Consider the following 18,804-nt stretch of genomic DNA (forward strand, 5'->3'; position numbering starts at 1 on the left):
GATCAGCAGAGACAAACCGTCTCAGCCCGGCACTGGCGAGCTCCAGCACCCTGCACGAGCCCCTGCCCGCGGCAGTGCCCGCCCTCGCCCGCTCCCGGCAACTCCCGAGCCGGTGCCAGGCTGCTCGGGCTGGGGAGAGCCCGGAGGGGGCCCGAGAGCCTGGTGGAGACCGCAGTATCCCGGAGGGGACCCCAAGCTGCTCCCCGGTCCTGAGAGGCTTCTGCCCACCTCAGAGTCTCGGGGTTCCTTTCCCTCCCGGGGACCCTCTGGGCATTACCGTGGGCGCTGCCCCATTGCCGTCTGCACACAGGGCCAAGAAGCAACGGCCAGCACCGCCAGGGGTGACTCGTCCCTGCCCGCCCTGCTGGGAACCAGGGGTGGCTGGGGTCACCACTGTCCCGGCCCCCAGCCCCAGGAGCACTGAGGTCCGAGTGACACAGAGGGAGTGAGAACAGTTTGCTTCCCTTTGGGGACTCTCTGGACCCCAAGGGATCTGCCACCTCACCCGGGGGACAGCCGCAGCATTACCCCCATGCAGTGTCCGGGATCGAACCCAGGCCCGGCACGCAAGGGAAGTGCCTGACCCATTGCACGTTTACCACGAATATGTTGTTTTTAAACCCAAACAAATGGTGAATTGTGGATTCCGTGCATGTAGTCAGCAGATTCCACCTTGTTACTCCAGTGATGTTTTGTCTCGTTTATCATATATCAGGATTATATTCAGTTACATCAGTTAACAAAAAAAGTGTCCAAACCAGGCCATTGTAGCTCACAAAGACATTCAACACTCAAGATCTCCAAGCAGTCAGGGTAGTTTAAAGAGCTAGGCCCATCCGCTGGAATGTCCGACTGTCCCTCCCTCCATCCAGACGTTCATTCGACTGTCCTCCCACCATCCGCTCATTTACTCATCCATCATCCATCCATCATCCATCTGTCATCCCTCCATCCCTCCATCCATCTGTGCCAGCCCTTACATTCTTGTCAATCAGCAGTGCAGCTGACAGACTTCTCGCTCTAGTCCAATCTCCCCTGGGGAGACCTTCACCTGAGCCCCCTCCTCAGGGCCAGGCCCCCCTGCTCCCGCCAGGGCCCAGAGGGCCGCCCTTGCCAAGGTGAGAGCCCAGCACTCCTCCCCACCTGCTGGCCCCGACTTGCCCTGTCTTTGGAACCAAGAGTCCTTCTGTCCATCCAGTTTGGCAGGACAGGGTGTTGGGTGCAAGAGCCAAATCTCTGCACGCGGCGAAACGAGGCAGACCGTTCCTTGTGGGCGACCGTGCTTCTGTCTCTCCGGGCTCCTCTGACGCCCGCCGGCAGGAGATGGAGGCGCCTCCCCGCAGGCCGTCTCCCGGTGACCTTCTTGCCTCCAAGGAAAATCCCTGCCCTGGATTCTTCCGGCTCCTCACAGAGGCGACTTTGGGAGCAGACAGCTTTGAAAGGTGTGAGGGCAAGTGGTGAGATTTCCCTGGATCCTACCGGGTTCACGCTCCTGCTAGAACCAGCGCACTCGCAGCACTCAGCCTCAGCTGTTAGGAACTGCGCACGCAGTCACCTTTGTTTTTTGGTCACACCCAGTGATGCTCAGGAGTTACTCCTGGCTCTGCACTCAGGACTTACTTTTGGCGGTGCTCGGGGGACCATATGGGATGCCAGGGATCAGGATCGAACCCAGGTCAGCTGCATGCAAGGCAAATGCCCTCCCCGCTGTGCTATTGCTCCGGCCCCTCAGTTACCTTTCAAGGCGTTACTGCTCATCCCGCTGAGAGTTCCCCTCTCCACGTCCCCCTCGCCTTATGAAGCAGACTTTCCTGCACACTCAAGCGTGCCCGCCCTCCTTCCTCACAGCTGCCCTGCCTGTGAGCGCCCGTTACTGTCAACCTACTACTTGTCCCATGTTGCAGATGGGAAAACTGAGTCTCAGCGTCCAAGGAACTCTCCCCGGCTTCCCGGCTAGAGGTCTGAGCCCGGGCTGTCTGACTCAGCCTGCAGAGCTAAAGACGAGAAAGATGCATCCAGGCCGAGGGCAAATAGAGATTCTCCCGTCCATGCAGAGGACAGGCGTCCAGCTGGGGGGCATCGCCGGGCAGGGCCAGGGTCTGCCTGAGGACCCCCCCTGCGCCCGCTCACTGTCTCCAGCTCCTTTCTGCAGTGGGGGGAGTGCGCAGGGCTGTGGGTGTCCACGATGGGCAGCGTTACTGGGAATGCAGCGGGGAGGCCGAGGGGGCAACGGCCCACCTGGAAGGATGGAGGGTGGACAGCGCGGTGAGGCTGGCCCTGGACAAGGTCAGGCCGGGCCCACCCTTCACAGGCACGAGGCTGCAGCTGGACCCAGCACTGGCCCTGACCGCGCCCGTCAGTGGCACCCTCGGCCCACAACCCGGTGTGGACCAGCTCCAAGCGGAAGTGCGAGAGCCTGTCAGAGCAATGAGGAAGGACTCGGGGGGCAGTGCTCAGGGTGAAGGGAAGGGGCTGGAGGGGCAGAGGGGCCGGGCAGGTGGTCCAGGACTGGGCACGGGCCTTGCATTGCCCCACCCAGATTGGATCCCAGGAACCAGGCGGCCCCCGACATGGCTGAGTGGTAAACGTCGCTGGCCTAAAGGTCCCGGAGCACCACAGCCTCTGACCTGGGGGTCCCCAGCACTGCGGGGCCCAAGCAGACGCCCAGAGCTGGGAATGGCCCCCAGGGCCCCTGTCTCGGGAGCCCCCTCCTCGAGAAAGAGTTAGGAAACGGAGTTAGCACGGGCCGTCACCTGAGCGGGGGCTGGGGTCCTGCCAGCCTTTGGGGCTGGGGTCTGATCTCAGCCACGAAGGGGAGGCTGAGGCCCCGTCACTGATCATGTGAGGTGAGACGCTGGATTTCAGTCACCACGCTCATACACACGCATGCACACACACATATGCATGCATGCACGCACGCACACACACACACACACACACGCACGGCAAACATTAAAAAAAGAAACCAAACGCAGACCACTCTAACGGTCTGACACAGCGAGCCCCACCCTCACCCCCCACCGCCAGCTGCACCCGGAGCTGTCACAGGCCCCTCAGCTCAGGTCACCCCGCACGCAGACGGCAGAGGCCTGCTGTGAGACCCAGGGGGGCAGCCGCACCGACCCCGTGCACCCAAGCACACACCGCACCCACCCCCCGCCCCGGCACTCTCGGCCCAAGTCAGCCAAAGAGGCTTTCACTGTAATCCTGGAGCTGCCTCAGTTTCCCCAATGAGGTCATTCTAAGTGGGTGAGTCCAGGGCGCTCTGTGACTTGGCCATTAGTGAAAATGAGATATCGCAGTTGGGGTGAAATCAGCTGACATTAAGGGCCACGGGCTAGTCCTCCGTTCTCTTCTAACATCTTCCAGCCCCTTCCAGAACCTTCCGTGTGGTTCCTGCTTCCTCTGTCTCCTCGTCGCTCCCCCCCCCCAACCCCACAGCCACTGCCTCCTACCCACGTCCTCTCCCCCGGCCAGGTTTGATGAATGATCTCCTTCTGCCAGCCCGGCGCCCCCCCACGGGTACCCAGATGCCTCTTAACTGAACCTTTCAAAGAAGGTTCCGGCACCATCAGTGCCACCTGGGAAGTGAGGAACAGACATTTCCCTGCGGGCTCGTCTCCACACCGTGGGACGCCCTCTCCAGAAGTGCTCTCGGTCCAGGTGCTCTCCATTTGCAGAAGCCAGTCTCCTGCACACGCGCACACACACGCACACGCACGCGCACGCACACGCGCACCGGGGCTCCTGGTCTGCTTGCACACAGCCCTGCGCTGGGAGCCTCCGGTCCCCACTCCTTCCACCAGCAGCACCGGCCTCTCTCCTCCCGACACCGCCCGCCAAGCCAGCCCCAGGCTAGGGATGCTCTGGCCACTCGCCGGCCAGGCTGCAGAGATGGGCCCGGGCGGCCCCGTCCACGCGCAGGCCGAGGGCGTCTGCATGGCTGCGGTGGCCCAAGTGCCGGCTTGACCTGGCCCGTCTCGGGCCAGGGAGCCGCCCTGCCATTGTTCCCGGACACCCTCGCTGCCCGCCTCCCGCCAGCCCCTGGCAGGAAGACCCCGCCCTGGGAACTGCAAAGCCAGTGGCGTCGGGCCTGGCCCAACCGTCTAGGCTGAGAGGCTCAGGGCAGCCCTAGAGTGTCGGGTGGGAAACACTTCCTTAGCCGCCACCGCCCCCGGCCCTGCAGAGCCACAGCCCGCGCCCCGGAGAGACGTGCAGACGGCCCTGCTCACGGCCAGCGCAGGGCGGCTCGGGCAGAGCACGGGGGCGTCAGCAGGCTCCCAGCGGACACCACGCCCGGGGCGGCACCGGCGGGCCGAGGGTCCACACCGCACTCGCGGGACGCCAAGCCAGGTCGCCCCCGCAAAGGGCCGGGTGTCCTCAGCTCAGCACCCGCTGACCCCAGCTCCTCCCGGGCCCTGACCCGAGCCCTTGGTCTGTGGTCATCATGAATCACAGTGACCAACCGCGGAGGGGTCAGCAGTAATGCACTAAGGGGGCGGCTGGCTGGAGGGGCCCGAGGCACAAGCTGCCGCCGCCAGAGGGGTTTGCCCGGGCCCCTGTGCGGCCATCACTGCCCGGGCCCCTGTGCGGCCGTCACTGCCTGGGGCCCCTGTGGCCGTCACTGCCCGGGGCCTCTGTGGCCGTCACTGCCCGGGGCCCCTGCGGCCGTCACTGCCCGGGGCCTCTGTGGCCCTCACTGCCCGGGGCCCCTGTGCGGCCCTCACTGCCCGGGGCCTCTGTGGCCCTCACTGCCCGGGGCCCCTGTGGCCGTCACTGCCGGGGGCCGCCTGTCTGAAAGCCCAGAGACCTGCCTCGGACACCGCTTCCCGGAAACAGCCTCCGGGCCGGCCGGGCAGGCTCGCTGGGCAGCGGACGCAGAGTGGACTCACTAGGTGCGCCTGGAGCAGCCGGAGCAGGCGGGCGTCTCCGCCACGGGCCTCCCTCGCCAGCCCCGCCTCCACTCAGGACGCTGCTCACTGCCAGTTATACCTCAATTAAAGAGCTGCTTTGTGGGCTGGAGTGATGGCACAGCGGGGAGGGCGTTTGCCTCACACGCGGCTGACCCGGGTTCAATTCCCAGCATCCCACAGGGTCCCCCGAGCACTGCCGGGAGTGATTCCTGAGTGCATGAGCCAGGAGTAACCCCTGTGCATCGCCGGGTGTGACCCAAAAAGCAAAAAAAAAAACAAAAACAGTTTCTTTGTGCATGTTCCCCAAGCTCCTCTCCCTGAGTCGGGCCTGGACTCGTTCAGTCCAGAATCGCCCCCGCCCGAGGTCCCGGGGAAAGGTCACCCTCAAGGTCACGGCAGGGCCTGCTGCCGGCTGCCTGGGCCAGCCCTCACCTCCCACGCCTACGGCCCGCACCCACCACGCAGGGGAGGCTGTGGGTTTGGGGGTGCAGGGCCGGGGGTCAGGCCTGGGGCCTCGTGCCTCCGAGATAATCCTGGCTCTCCAGGGGGCCCGAGCACTGGGGGCCTCATAGAGAGGGAGAGCCCTGGGGCCAGGAGGGAGGACTCAGAAGCCAGAGGAAGAGGCCAGAAGTCCCGTGTGGCAGCCCCGGGACCTGGAAATGGTTCTCCCCCAGGCCACTGAGCAGGCCCGTCGCTCAGCTCCAGCCCAGAGACCTGCCCAGGGACATGTGCTGTGCTGAGACACGTGTGGGTGTGTGCACATGTGTGTATACCTGTGTGTACCTGAGGATGTGTGCATGTACATGAGTGCACATGTGCTCCTACCTGTCGCAACCCTTTATCACAAACTACGGCAGGAAGAGCACTGGACTGCGAGTCCACACCAGCCTGACCTGCCTGCGACGGGTCAGGAACAATCACCCACCCGTCTCCTCTCTCTGGGCCTCGGATCTGCTCCGAGCTCAGAGGGATGTGGGCGGCATCGGCACCTCCCAACGGGCCTCGGCAGAAGCTGCTGTTGACCGCAGTAGGTGCCGACAAACTGGCCTCCGAGGTCTCTCCACGGGCACCATCTCGGCAGGTGCCCCCGGGACCGCTCACTGGCCCCCCCTCGCCCCAGGGTGAGCGGATGTGCCCGGCACTCACCTCAGGAGGGCGCTCTCGAGGTTTTCCCAGGGGACGGGAGCGAGGCAGGGCCGCACCCACCCAGGTGTGGGGACTACTCCTGGATCAGTGCTCAGGGCTTGCTCCTGCGGTTCCTCAGTCCTGGGCACGCAGCAGACTCCTGCCCTGGCCGGACTTAAAGGGAACGGAGAGGCGGGTGTGGGGAGAGTCGGGGAGATTAGGCAGAAGGTCAGACCAGGACAGATGAGGACAGCTGGAGAAGGCGGCTTGGGGGGGCCCAAGGACGCGCGGGGCCTGGCCCAGGAGAAGCACCGGACAGCCGCGGTCCCCGAGGGCCTGAGACGGGCCCCGCCCCCACCTGCACCTCAGGTGATCCCGCCAAAGCCCCCGCCACTGGGGGGCAGGCAGCGCCCCCGCAGGGGTGGAAGCCCCGGGCCCACACCTGGCTGCATCGAGTCAGGGCCTGGGGGCGCCCACGCCAGCCGCCAGGGACAGGGCCAGTGCCGTCCCCTCTGGGAGCCGAGACTCCAAACCTCTTCAGAGACGAGCCAGAGGAGGCAGAAGGAGCACCGGTGCCCTCGGCCGGCCACTGGGATGGCGACGCCAGAAGGGCAGCTGGCCGGCCAAGGACACACAGCAAGGTGGCCAGGGCCGCGGCCGCCTCGAGGAAGGGGCCTGCCAGCTCCCTGGCTTCTCCCAGATTTCACAAACAAGGAAACTGAGGCTCAGAGGCCCTCAGTCGCCTGCCCTCACCCTCAGCCAGGGATCCCGGGGGGAGGGCAATCCCAGCTGCCGCCTCCAGGATGTCCTCCTGGCTGCAGACAGGGCTTCTCCTTGGTCAGCACCTGTCTGGAGCCCGGGGCTGGCTCCAAGCCGCTCCAGCTCTCCCTGCGGCCACTCTACCTGGGCAGCTCCGGGGACTCAGCCCGGCCCAGCAGCCCCCTGGGCGCAGGACCCCAGTCGCTGCCCTGGCCTGGAGGGAGCCCCAGGCGGAGCTGCCTGTCCCGGCCCCTCGGAGGGGGGCCGGCCGCTCCCCTCCGGGCGCCCGCGGAGCTGCTGCTGCCAGCGGCTGCTCCCGCCTGCAGTCTGGCTGATGGAAAGATTACGCCTAAGCCGTCCCCTCCCCCGCCTGGCAGGACCACACCGGCCGTCCCCGGGGACTCAGCAGAGCCCGGGGCTGGTGGCTGCTGCAGGACAGCTGTCCGGCCGGCTCAGGGCACGGCCCCTTCAGACCCTCCTCCGTCCGGGAGGAAGGTGGGTCCTTTTAGAGCCCCACCCCGCTCCCCGGGGGCGCCGCGCCCGGCCGGCCGGGAGAAAGCGCTGCGGAGTGAGCGGGTGGGGGGAGGCGAGCGGGGAAGGTGGGAGGTGACGCCCGGAGCGGCCGACTCCCCCTCCCGCTCATCTCCCTGCAAACCTGTCTCCTCCCAGGGCGCCCGGACGGACAGACGGACGGACGCGCTCCTGATCCGGCTCAGACACAGCTGCGGGGGCCCTGAGTCAGACAGACGGGTGAGTTCAACTTGGGGAGGAAGTTAGGAACACGCAGCCTGGGAGCTCGGACCCGCACTCCGGCCGGGTGCTTTTGGGGGCACTGTCTGGGGGGCTGGGGGAGGCCGGCAGCAGGTTGCAAAGGGAGGTTTCCTGCAGGAAGGCAGGCAGACGGGGCTGCTGCAGCCCGGTGGCCCCCGGGCTGCGGCGTCCCAGACCCAGCTGGACGGGCGCTCTGCCCCCGGGCTGCGGGGCTGCACCTGCCAGAGGAGGCGGCGTGGGCAGGGCGGCCGTTCCCGGGGTGTCCTTCTCTCTGCAGGGCGCTGGCCCGGCGCGGGGCCTCTGCCCTGGACAGGCACCCGGTGAGTGGAGCGAGGGGTCGCCGGCCGACACGCTCCGTCTCCGTCTGCCGGAGCCCAGCTCGCTCCAGACTCAGGCGAACTTTTATCCCTCCTCCGTGCCGGGTTTTCCCACTGGCGGGAGTGGCCTTGGGCTGTGAGGCTGTAGGTGCCCCGGGACCCAGCGGCGGGACGCTGGCGGGGCAAATAGAGAGAGACGGGTTTTTGGTTTGCTTGTTTGTGTTTTTTAATTTATTGCGTGGGAGGAATCTGAAGCCCTAGTGTGTCCGGAAGAGCCCAACCTGCTCGGGAACCTGAGTCTAACTCCAGCAAGTTCAGAACAGACGCTGCAGGAGAAGCCCCTTCACTCTGCACACCATGATGTGGTCCAGGCCCAGAGACGGGGAGTAACTGGCTCAAGGTCACACAGCAGCGAGGGCAGCAGAGCTGCGCTGTCTTTGACAGCCAATCCCATCCACCCACACCCCCCCAGAAAGGCAGGCAGGGGGGACGAGAGACAGGGGGGCCTCTCCGGACAGCGGACAAGGCCACTCTCCCCCACTCTCACAACTGGCCGCCCCTGAGCTTCCACAGGCCAGGCGCTTGCTGAGTCCAGGCCGTCTTTGGCCTGCCTGTGCCTCAGTTTCCCCACCGTGTCGTGGAGATGGCTTGTCTGCCTCCTGGAATTAATTGTGGAGTACACCAGAGGGTACCCAGCCCGCCAGAAGCTTCCAGATACATAGTTGCCACGTGTGGGTGCATGTAACCCTGGTGTCCCCTGGACGGCCCACACACTGCCGCGCTGCAGAGAGGCGACAGGACCACCGTGGGCAGTGTCCAGCGGGGACCCCCGGCCTCTAGGTGGGGAGGACGCAGGGCCTGAGCCGTGCGGGGGTGCCGCCCCGCCAGTGCCATCGGTGTGTCATTCTCTGCCAGGGGGTCGCGCGGAGCTCTGGAGCCCTGACGGCCGCCGGGGGACCCGCGTCCAGCGTCTCTGATGAGTCCAGGCGCGCGGGCGGCCGGACGGAGGCTGGAGAGCGTGAGCCCCCCGCGCGCCTCGCTCGCCCGGCCATGCCGGCGCCTCCCGGGGACGGTGTCCCGCGCCCGCGCTCCCCGCGCCCGCGCGCCCGCAGCCCGCCCCGCGCGCCGGCCCCGCGCGCCCCGGAGCCGCCCCCCAAGGGCCGCTACTACCGGCGCGCGCGGCGCGTGAGCGGCCCCGACGCCCGCGCCGACCCGCGGGAGGAGCTGCTGGTCAACGTGGGCGGCCGCCGCTACCTGCTGCCCTGGAGCGCGCTGGACGCCGCCCCGCGCTGCCGCCTGGCCCGGCTCCGCGGCTGCCGCAGCCCGGCCGAGCGCGCGCGCCTCTGCGACGACTTCGACGAGCGCACGGGCGAGTTCTTCTTCGACCGCAGCCCCGGCGCCTTCGGCATGGTGGTCAGCTTCCTGGCGGCCGGCCGGCTGGCCCTGCTGCAGGACGCGTGCGCGCTGTCCCTGCGCGACGAGCTGGCCTACTGGGGCCTGGAGCCCGCGCTCCTGGACGGCTGCTGCCGCCGCCGGCTGCGCGCCAAGCTGGACGAGCTGGCCGAGCTGGGGCGCGCCGACGCGCTGCGGGCCCGGGCCGAGCCCGGCGGGACCCCCGCGCCCCCCTCGCGCTGGGGCCGCTGCATGAGCCGCCTGCGGGAGATGGTGGAGAACCCGCAGTCCGGCCTGCCCGGGAAGGTCTTCGCGTGCCTGTCCATCCTCTTCGTGGCCACCACGGCCGTCAGCCTGTGCGTCAGCACCATGCCCGACCTGCGGGCCGAGGAGGACAAGGTGAGTGGCCGCCACCCCCCCGCCCCAAGGTCTTTTCCGGCAAGCGCTGCCCGGGCAGTCCAGCGCCTGGGCCTGCCTCCTCTGTCCGGCCGCAGGGCGGGCGCCTGTGTGTCCCTGGGGTTGGAAGAAGACGTGGTCGGGACCCCGAGAGCCATGGCCGGGCCTGGCCCTCAAGCGGGAGACCCCTGAGAGCGGCAGGCCGGGCGCACGCCGCTCTCCGGGGTCCTGCGGGTGTACCCTCCGCTCTCTGCTCGGGACCGCGGGCACATGGCCTCTCGCAGCCTTGGTCTCCTCCGCTGTGTGGGGGAAGGACACGTGCCAGGCAGCGGGCTCCTCCGTGCCAGTCCCCGTGCCCCCGTCTGGGCCCTCCACCGCGTCTCCTCCTCCTGCTGCTCTCCCTCCTCCTCTTCGTCCTCCTCCTTTCTCCTTTTCTCTCTCCTCCTTTTCCTTGTTCTCTCTCGCTCCCCGTCTCCCCCTCCTCCTCCTCCTCCTCCTCATTTTCACTGGGGGGTGTGTACTAGGGGCCGAGTCAGCCTCATCTGGTGCATCACTCAGTTTTACAATTTCAGTTAGAGAAACTGAGGCACAAGGCACCAGGCTTCCCCCAAGTTACAGAGCAAGGGTGCTTGGGCCTCAGTTTCCCTGTGGGTTGCCTCCTGCGTGAGACTCTGCGGACTCAGGACTGGCACAGTCGCAGGTGAGCGGCGCCCTCGGAGCAGAAGGTGTGTGAGGTCTGGGGGGCGACCCCGGGCCCGTCAGGGGGCCTGACAGTCTGACGAGTGATAAGAATGTGCCGCGTCACCGGGCAGGTGACAGAGCAGGTGACAAGGCCCTTGCACTGAGAATGGCTGAGTGTCCCCGTTCCTATGGCCACCTCCTCCCCCCGGCTGATTCCGCAGTGTGTGTACTGGCGGACAGAGTGGGCCGAGTGCCCGAGTGTGCCTCAGCGCCTGCCTCTGCCCCTTCCAGGGGCTCGGAGCCAGGACAGGGGCCAGGCACTGCCTCGTAGCCTCCCCCCTGGTTCCATGCCCAGCACTGCCCCCGAGCACTGCCTGGAGTGAGTCCTGAGCACAGAGCTGGGAGTAGCTGCACACATCGCTGGGCACGGCCCAAATGCCACCCCCCCCCAAAATAGCCTGGGCCACGTGGTAGGAGCAAGGTAGAGCACTCTACTGGCACGTGGCTGGCCTGGGCTCAATCCTCGGCTCCCCTTACAGTGCCCCGAGCTCCCCCAGGAGTGATTCCTGAGTGCAGAGCCAGGAGTCACCCTGAGCACTGCCGGGTGAGACCAACACCCGCCCCCACCCAAAGAAGAAAGACCCTGAGAAAGAAGCCCTCCTCGTCCCATGCGGAGGTGTTAGGAAGGGCGGGCGTCCCCCGGGAGGTCTTGGTCCATTCCGGCACTGCACAGGCCCCCAGCACGGCAGGGACCGAGTTCCGAGTGCAGAGCACTGGGCGCTCTGAGCACTGCCAGGTGTGGCCTCCAAATAAAACGAACATCTGTGAATAAAACAGACCTTGTCCAGCCTGTAAATGTTTTGTCACGGAGCAAATTGAGCAAAACATTCGGGCTCCAAACCAGCCTTTCCCCTGCAGAGGACACGGCTTCACTGCAGCGTCTCTTAATTCAGTTAAACTTTCACTCTTAATTCGCAACCTTCGGGGACAGTTTGTGCCAGGACTCAGAGGCATTTGTTTTATTCTTTAGCACAAAACCATGTGATGTCAGCCTGCCTTTCATGGAAATATTTATGTGTGAGACTGCAGTAAAGGCCCGGAGAAAGTGGAGGGGCCCGTGTCCCACTAGCCCAGGGCGCCTGATGGCCGCGCGGGCGGTTCCCCTGGGGGCCTCCGGGACCCCTCAGGAGATGGTGGGGACTTGGCCTTTTCCGAGCCTGGCGCCCTGGGAGTGACGGGGGGCACGAGCCGGGGCTCGGCTTCAGGGTGCCCAGGAAGCCCACACGGGAAGGGCGGGAGGGGCAGGACACACAGCACCCCCCCCCCGCACCCCTGCCCCAGGGCTGCCCTTTCTCCCGGGACAGTGTCATCTGGCCCCGTCCCCTGTGGCCCTGATGGCTGGGGCGGGGCGGGGCTTCTGGGGGCCACCGCTGGGCCCAGGCATCCCGCTTGGATGGACCAACCCCCACCCCAGGGGCTGCGGGAGGCCTGGATTTCCCCATCAGTCTCGGCTGGGGGGGGCTGCGGTGGGGGCTTGAAGGGAGAAGCCGCCGCTCCTTTGCTCTTTTCCCTCCCCCGTAGGCCTGAGGAGGCGCCCAGTCAGGTGGCCTGTGGGTCTGCCTGACAGGAACGAGGGAGGGGCCAGAGGCAAGCCAATGACTCCGGCTCTGGAAGAAGCTTCCAGAAGCTTCCAGACTTTGCTGGATTTCTCGGGGGCTCATGCCCATTAGCGCCCCTCATGAGGCTGCATTGGCAGACAGAAGGGGCTGTTGGCATGGCACCCGTGTTACCCAGACACAGCTGAGGGCACACCTGGGTCGCTCCTGAGCTCGCCCGCCCTGGCCCCAGACCGGGCCCTGAGGGAGGTGGGTTTCCCGCAGGCCTGCGCGAGCCCCCTCCTGAGGGGGAGCAGGCAGAGCTCTCGAGACCCTCACGCCAGGCCATGCTAGTGACCCGCGCGCGGTCCCTCTGGGGGCGGCCCGTCCCCCGCGGCCTTTCCCTGGGGCTGGGCCGTAATGCCCGGGGGCTGGGCGGGCACGCCAGCCAGAGTGACCTCCGACCCCCCCAGTGAGCCCCGGGCAGACAGCCGCGCGGGCGTAGAGGCAGAGCCCGGGTCCAGGGCACGTGCCCGCCCAGCCTCCAGCCTTGTCCCTCCCCGCTGCCGTCACCGGGCCTTCCCGGAGGCCTTCCTGGAGGCCTCGCCCGCTCTGGTGCTGGAGTGGCTCCCGGCGGTCACCCGCGTGGCCGCTCGGTCCCTGGGACCTTCCTGGCACCACACTGTCCTGCCTGCAGGGGGCGCCGGGACACGGGGCTGTGGGTCACAGCCTCAGGGCAGCTGCTGAGGGTCCCACCAAGTTCCAACCTCTGACCCCGGAGGGGGCGGGGGAAGAGGGCCCGGGGCTCCCCTCCGCCTCCTTCCCACGCACCCAACCCACACACGTGGCCGTCCTGCCCACTGTGCCCACGGGCTGCGGTGCAGCTGCACCCCCAAAGCCCCTCCACAGCCCCCCTGCCCCGGACTCCGCCAGACGCGGCTGTGAGTGTGACGGCACGTGCTGGGCCGTGTTTGGAATGTTAACGTGTGAGCGTGTACTGCAGCTCCCCCGCAGCGGTGTTCCAGCACGGCCCGTGTGACAGTGCCGTGTAGCGTGTGGAGGGTGCGCTGTGGCGTGTCCGGGGCGTGATGCTCCGCGCCCCCTTCCTCTCTCTCTCTCTCTCTGGACGACTGCGTCCTGCTGTGGGCGGGGGTCCGCACTGCCGTGGCTCTGGTCGTGCCGGGCGCAGCGACAGCCGGGGCAGTTCCTGAGGAGCGCGCAGTCCCGGTGTTCCCTTCCCGGGCTGTGATCTGGGATCTCGCATCTCGCACCCGTGCCAACACCGGTGCCTGTCCGTCCTGCCTGTCCCCGCGGTGTGCGGTGGCCCTGACTTGGGCTGGGTGCTTGTTTTTTTTTTTTTTTTTAAGCTTTTCATGATGGAAAATTTCGGGCATTTACAACATCCGCAGAATAATGTAATGCGCTCCCCAGCGCCGTGACTCAGCAACAGCGGGCAAGCGCGGCTCTGCGCTCCGGGCCTCCCCGACGCCCCTTCCCGGGGCTGCCTCAGCCCTGCCGCTGCGCCCCCGTCCTGTGGCTCACGTCCACACGCCTGCCTCTCCCTCAGTGCTGCCCCGCTTAGTCGGTGGGTCCCTGTAACCCACAGCCCTGCTGGTGCAGATGCCCCCTCTCTGGAAAGCCCCTTTCCTCAGTGACTTGGTTTGCCATGAGGGGGCTCTGTGTCCCTGAACGCCGGCAAAGTGGGGCAGACCTTGGGCGGGTGGGCGGCTCTGGGGCAGACCTTGGGCGGGGGGCCAGCCCTGGGCAGACCTTGGGCGGGTGGGCAGCCTTGGGCGGGTGGGCAGCCCTGGGCAGACCTTGGGCGGGGGGCTGGCCCTGGGCAGACCTTGGGCGGGGGGCTGGCCTGGGCAGACCTTGGGCGGGGGGCTGGCCCTGGGCAGACCTTGGGCGGGGGGCTGGCCTGGGCAGACCTTGGGCGGGGGGCCGGCCCTGACAGACCTCTGGGCTCCAGGGACCGTGATGGGTTTCCAGGCTGCTCTCATGCTTCCGGGCACAAGGCCACCTGCGCGCACCCCTCACGGGACAGGCTGGCCAGGACGCGACCCACAAGCCAGTTTGCCTAGTGGGCGCAAGGCCCTGGACGTTCTGCACAGGGCGGGAGGCGCGGCCCTGCCTGCAGCCCTGGGGGGCGCGGGTGCCTTTCCCCCCCTTCCTCTCCGGTGTTCCTTAGTGCCGGCGGCTCTGCGCGCTCCTTCTCTGCGTGTCCCAGAAGGTCCCCAGGACCCAGGCTGCCCAGCGCGGGGGGGGGGGGGCGAGGAGCAGCTGCAGGTGGGCGGCGGGGCTCCTGCAGTGAGCGCCGTGGCAGGCGGCCCGGCCGCCGAGTGCGGGACATGCTCTGAATGGCCAAGCGTGGTGCTGGGGGGGCCAACAGCCTTCCCGTCCCCAGTCACCTTCCGAAGCCTGAGTCATGCTTTGGGAAGGTTCTCCCAGGCTGCCGGAGGTGCAGAGTCCCAGAACGGGAAGGAGAAGGTGGCCGGGGTCTGGAGAGCTTCCGAGCCCCACGGAGGAGCCCCCGGAATGCGGGTCCCCGGGCCCCGCTCCAGGGCTCTGGCCTGGGGCCCAATGCGCAAGAATCCTGGGCAGGTCCCAGGCGGAGGCCTGCAGTGGGGGTTTCTGGATCCGCTTTGAGAAATGCTGCCTGGACACAGAGCGGGGTGCTGACCCCGGGGCCCCTGCTCAGACTGCAGGGCTGCAGAGCGCAGCTCCCACACTCCCACGCCCTGCAGGCCCCGGGCAGTCGCAGCCAAGAGCTCTGAGCCGCAGGACACGCCTCAGTTCCTGCAACAGCCTGGTGGGGGGGGGCGCAGCTGCAGCTGAGCGCCCCAGACGCTCCGGCGGGCTCCAGCCTGCAGGGGGCAGCACCCACTCCCGGGTACAGGGGTCTTAGACCTCTGGCCACTTGTTAGCAGCCCAGGAGAGGGACCAGGGAAGAGCTGCTGGACACCGCAGACAAGTGGGGTCTGAACTTGGCCACAGACACTCTAGACTGCCTGGCCCCCCTCACGCCCCCAAGCCCTCCCAGTGGGTGGGGCACCCGCTGGCCCTGGGCAGCAGAGATGCGTGTGGCCACGGCTTTCTCACTGCAGCGGCCAGACAGGAAGGACCTTGTGATCTGGGGCCCAGTCACCAGAAGTAATTTATTTTTCTACTTCAGAGCGTCTTAATGCAGAGAAAGCCGCAGTGTCTGCATCTCGCTCTCCGCGCGCTCGGCTGCCACACGGGCACGCGTGTCACGCTGCGCTCTGTGCATGGACGCGTGTGGAGACTGTCCGCGCACAGACACAGACACGCCGCCGTGCAGTAGTTAGAGCCAGCTCTCCACTCTCTGGGGGAATTAACGTAGTGGATTCTGGAGAATTCCAGGTCATGGGCTCAAGTTTGCATCAATTAAATCAGGATCTTGGGGCCCCGGGCTGGATGGAGGATTTCCAAGACAACCCCTGTACCTAGTGAATCGAATACTGATGGATGGTGGGGAGCGGACGGAGGGTGGCTGGGTGGTGGAAGGATGGGAGGGTGGTGGGTGGTGAATGGGAGGGTGGGTGGAAGGATGGGAGGGTGGATGGGAGGGTGGTGGGTGGTGAATGGGAGGTGGGTGGAAGGATGGGAGGGTGGATGGGAGGGTGGTGGGTGGTGAATGGGAGGGTGGGTGGAAGGATGGGAGGGTGGATGGGAGGGTGGTGGGTGGTGAATGGGAGGGTGGGTGGAAGGATGGGAGGGTGGATGGGAGGGTGGTGGGTGGTGAATGGGAGGGTGGGTGGATGGGAGGGTGGTGGGTGGTGAATGGGAGGGTGGGTGGGTGGATGGTGAATGGACGAATGAGTAGTGGATAGACGGGCAAATGGGAGGGTGGACAGTGGGTGACAGGTAACGCACAGAGGACAGAGACCAGTGCCCCCTGCAGGGAACGCTGCCCACGGCAGTCGGGGCCCCCTCCCGCGCCCTGCGGCGCGCCGGCCCAGCGCGCTGTGCGCTTCCTTCCAGGGTGAATGCTCTCAGAAGTGCTACTACATCTTCATCGTGGAGACCGTCTGCGTGGCCTGGTTCTCCCTGGAGTTCTGCCTGCGCTTTGTCCAGGCGCGCAACAAGTGCCAGTTCTTCCAGGGCCCGCTGAACATCATCGACATCCTGGCCATCTCGCCCTACTACGTGTCGCTGGCGGTGTCGGAGGAGCGCGCGGCGGGCGGCGAGCGCTGCGGGCGGCAGCCTGTACCTGGAGAAGGTGGGGCTGGTGCTGCGCGTGCTGCGCGCGCTGCGCATCCTGTACGTCATGCGCCTGGCGCGCCACTCGCTGGGGCTGCAGACGCTGGGGCTCACGGTGCGGCGCTGCGCGCGCGAGTTCGGGCTGCTGCTGCTCTTCCTCTGCGTGGCCGTCACGCTCTTCTCCCCGCTGGTCTACGTGGCCGAGAACGAGTCGGGCCGCGTGCTGGAGTTCACCAGCATCCCCCGCGTCCTACTGGTGGGCCGTCATCTCCATGACCACGGTGGGCTACGGGGACATGGTGCCGCGCAGCGTGCCGGGCCAGGTGGTGGCGCTCAGCAGCATCCTCAGCGGCATCCTCATCATGGCCTTCCCGCCACCTCCATCTTCCACACCTTCTCCCACGCCTACCTGGAGCTCAAGCAGGCGCAGGAGCAGCTGCAGGCGCGCCTGCGCCACCTGCAGTCGGCCGCGGCGGCCGGGGAGCGCGAGCGGGTGGCCTCCGCGGACGGCGGCCTGGCCGGACCCGCCTCCCCCGCCGGGGACTAGCCGGCCCGGCGCGCAGGGGGGTCCCGGGCGCCCGGAGGGCCAGGCCCAGACCGGCCCAGACCGCAGGCGGACCCGAGATGCTCCTGGGCGCGCCACGCCCCCGGCCCACGTGGGCGGTCCTGCGGGGTCGCTCGGCCTCCGCGCAGAGGCGCCCACCACTCAGCCGCGCCCCGGCTTCCACTCCTTCCTCGGTGGGCTTCCTGCCCCCCGGGCGCCCGTCTCGGCGCTCACTCGCTGTCCCCAGCCGCACCTCTGAATGCAGCTGCTCCCCAGAAACCTCAGCCGTGACCCGGGCCCGGCCCCTCGGTCCTGGGCCTGCTGGGCCACCGTCAGGAGCACTCTTTGCTGCTGCAGCGCTTTCCCGCAGCGGGGGGGTGGGGGGTCGCGGGCAGCACCCCTGGGGGCCTCACCCTACCCCCCACTCAGCCTGGCCCGCAGGCGAGCCAGGGCAGCGGCCCCAGCCCAGACTCGATGTGGACGCGGAAATCCCTCCGCCAGGACGGGAGCTGACCGTTGGCCCGCCCGACCCCGGCCCTTTGCCCGGCCGCCCTCCGCACCGAGAGAGGCGGGACCCGCAGAGACGGGGCGGGGCGGCTCCCGGCTGAGCCCCAGCGATAGGTCTCAACGGTGTGAGCTCCGCCTCCTTCCCGCATGCTGATTGGCTGCTGCGGCGATGACTCGCTGGTTGCTAGGCGACTTCTTCGTCCCCATTGGCTGAAAGGAGCCTGGAGGTTTCCCGGACCCTTTGCCCTAACGGGACCCAGGAGAAGCCCGCGAGTGAGTCTGGAGGGAAACGTTCTCCCCGGAAGTGACGTGGAGATGCGGGGGATTCTCCAAGTCGGGGTCACCGGGCTCAACACAGAGACTCTCCTGATGACACTCTGAAGACGTCAAATTTCAGTGCTCGGAAACCGCCAGGCAGCTCAGAAGACAGTCTGAGGGGGGAGGCCGGGCATGGGGGGGTCCTCTGCAGACCTCCAGGCAGTGTGCTCTTCACAGCTTTGGAGAGGGCCCAGCGCCCCTCGGCATGGCACAGGGCCTAACCCATGTCTCAAGGAAGCCCCCACCCAGGAAGGGGGCCAGGGCCCAGGCGCGCGCGCACCTGGGTTTGGCCTCGCGCCTGGCACCTGCAGCTTGGCACCAGGGAAGAGCGCCCCGCCCCGGACAGAGGCACCCCAGCTTGCTCAGACACGCTCGGTCCCTTGGGCCGGTCTCGGGGAGGTGAGCCACAGAGCCGGGCACGAGCCGGGAGAGGAGCTGGAGAGGGAGCCGGGGGCCGCGGATTCCGTGAGACGCGGGGCTAGTCCCCTCGCCAACAGGAGGAGGGCGAGCCCCTCTGTGCCCACCTGCAGCAGCAGCAGACACAGAGGCCCAGGAGGGGCCCAAGGTGAGGGTCAGAGCATGGGAGACACCCGAGCTGGGACGCCCTGTCCCGTGCCCGCAGCGCTGCCCCCACGCGGGGCGGCAGGCCGAGCCCTGCCTGGTGACCCTCTGAAGCCCCCTTCCCTGCGAGGGGGAAGCAGAGGGGACAGTGTGGCCCCTGAGCCGAGATGTGCTGCGGCTCTGTCCAAAGGCTCATGTTGCCCTGGGCTCAGCGACGCTTCGGGGTCCCCCTGCAACCCCAAGGAAGATATTATGGGTCTTTTGGCTGGGGGTGGGTGGGCTTGGCCGCACCCGACAATGCTCAGGGGTTACTCCTTGCGGGACTTGGGGGACCCTGTGGGACGCTGGGAATCAAACCCGGGTCAGCCGCGCGCAAGGCAAACACCCTCCCCGCTGTGCTAGCACTCCGGCCCCGCCATTAAACAGTTTGAAGTGACCCTGTGGCTTCCCTGGCATCGTGGGGTAGGTCCTGCCATGGCGCAGAGGGAGGAGGTGGGGGAGGGTCCCCTGGGCGGGGTGGCGGGGACCAGAGGTCACTCCTGAGCACTTAGGGGCCGTGCTGGTTTGGGGCAGCATCTGTGTCCCTCGCCAGGCACAGGCGGGCCCAGGGCCGGCAGGGCTGTGGGCCTGGGCACAGGGGGACGCCCGATGGGGCTCGGGAGGAGACGAACAGTCACGGGAAGGCAGCTCGGGGCGCGGGG

The 18,804-nt window shown here is 67.3% G+C and overlaps 1 protein-coding gene and 1 long non-coding RNA gene across 2 annotated transcripts; one reads left to right on the plus strand and one right to left on the minus strand.

Moving 5' to 3' along the window:
- Positions 1-975: 975 nt before the first annotated feature.
- Positions 976-7,068, minus strand: LOC129406839 (uncharacterized). Its single transcript, XR_008631293.1, has 3 exons — positions 6,942-7,068; positions 6,060-6,212; positions 976-1,433 (listed from the first exon to the last, which is right to left on the minus strand). It is a non-coding gene; the product is annotated as an uncharacterized LOC129406839 (long non-coding RNA).
- On the plus strand, positions 6,817-18,540 carry KCNG4 (potassium voltage-gated channel modifier subfamily G member 4). Its single transcript, XM_055146391.1, is given in 7 exon segments — positions 6,817-7,292; positions 7,467-7,547; positions 8,801-9,676; positions 15,955-16,164; positions 16,166-16,414; positions 16,416-16,545; positions 16,548-18,540. Coding segments are annotated over 5 exon segments (1,503 nt in total). The 5' UTR covers positions 6,817-7,292; positions 7,467-7,547; positions 8,801-8,935; the 3' UTR covers positions 16,721-18,540.
- The last annotated feature ends 264 nt before the right edge of the window (positions 18,541-18,804 follow it).

This window comes from Sorex araneus, chromosome 8 (assembly GCF_027595985.1).
Source record: "Sorex araneus isolate mSorAra2 chromosome 8, mSorAra2.pri, whole genome shotgun sequence".
Taxonomy (NCBI): Eukaryota; Metazoa; Chordata; class Mammalia; order Eulipotyphla; family Soricidae; genus Sorex; species Sorex araneus.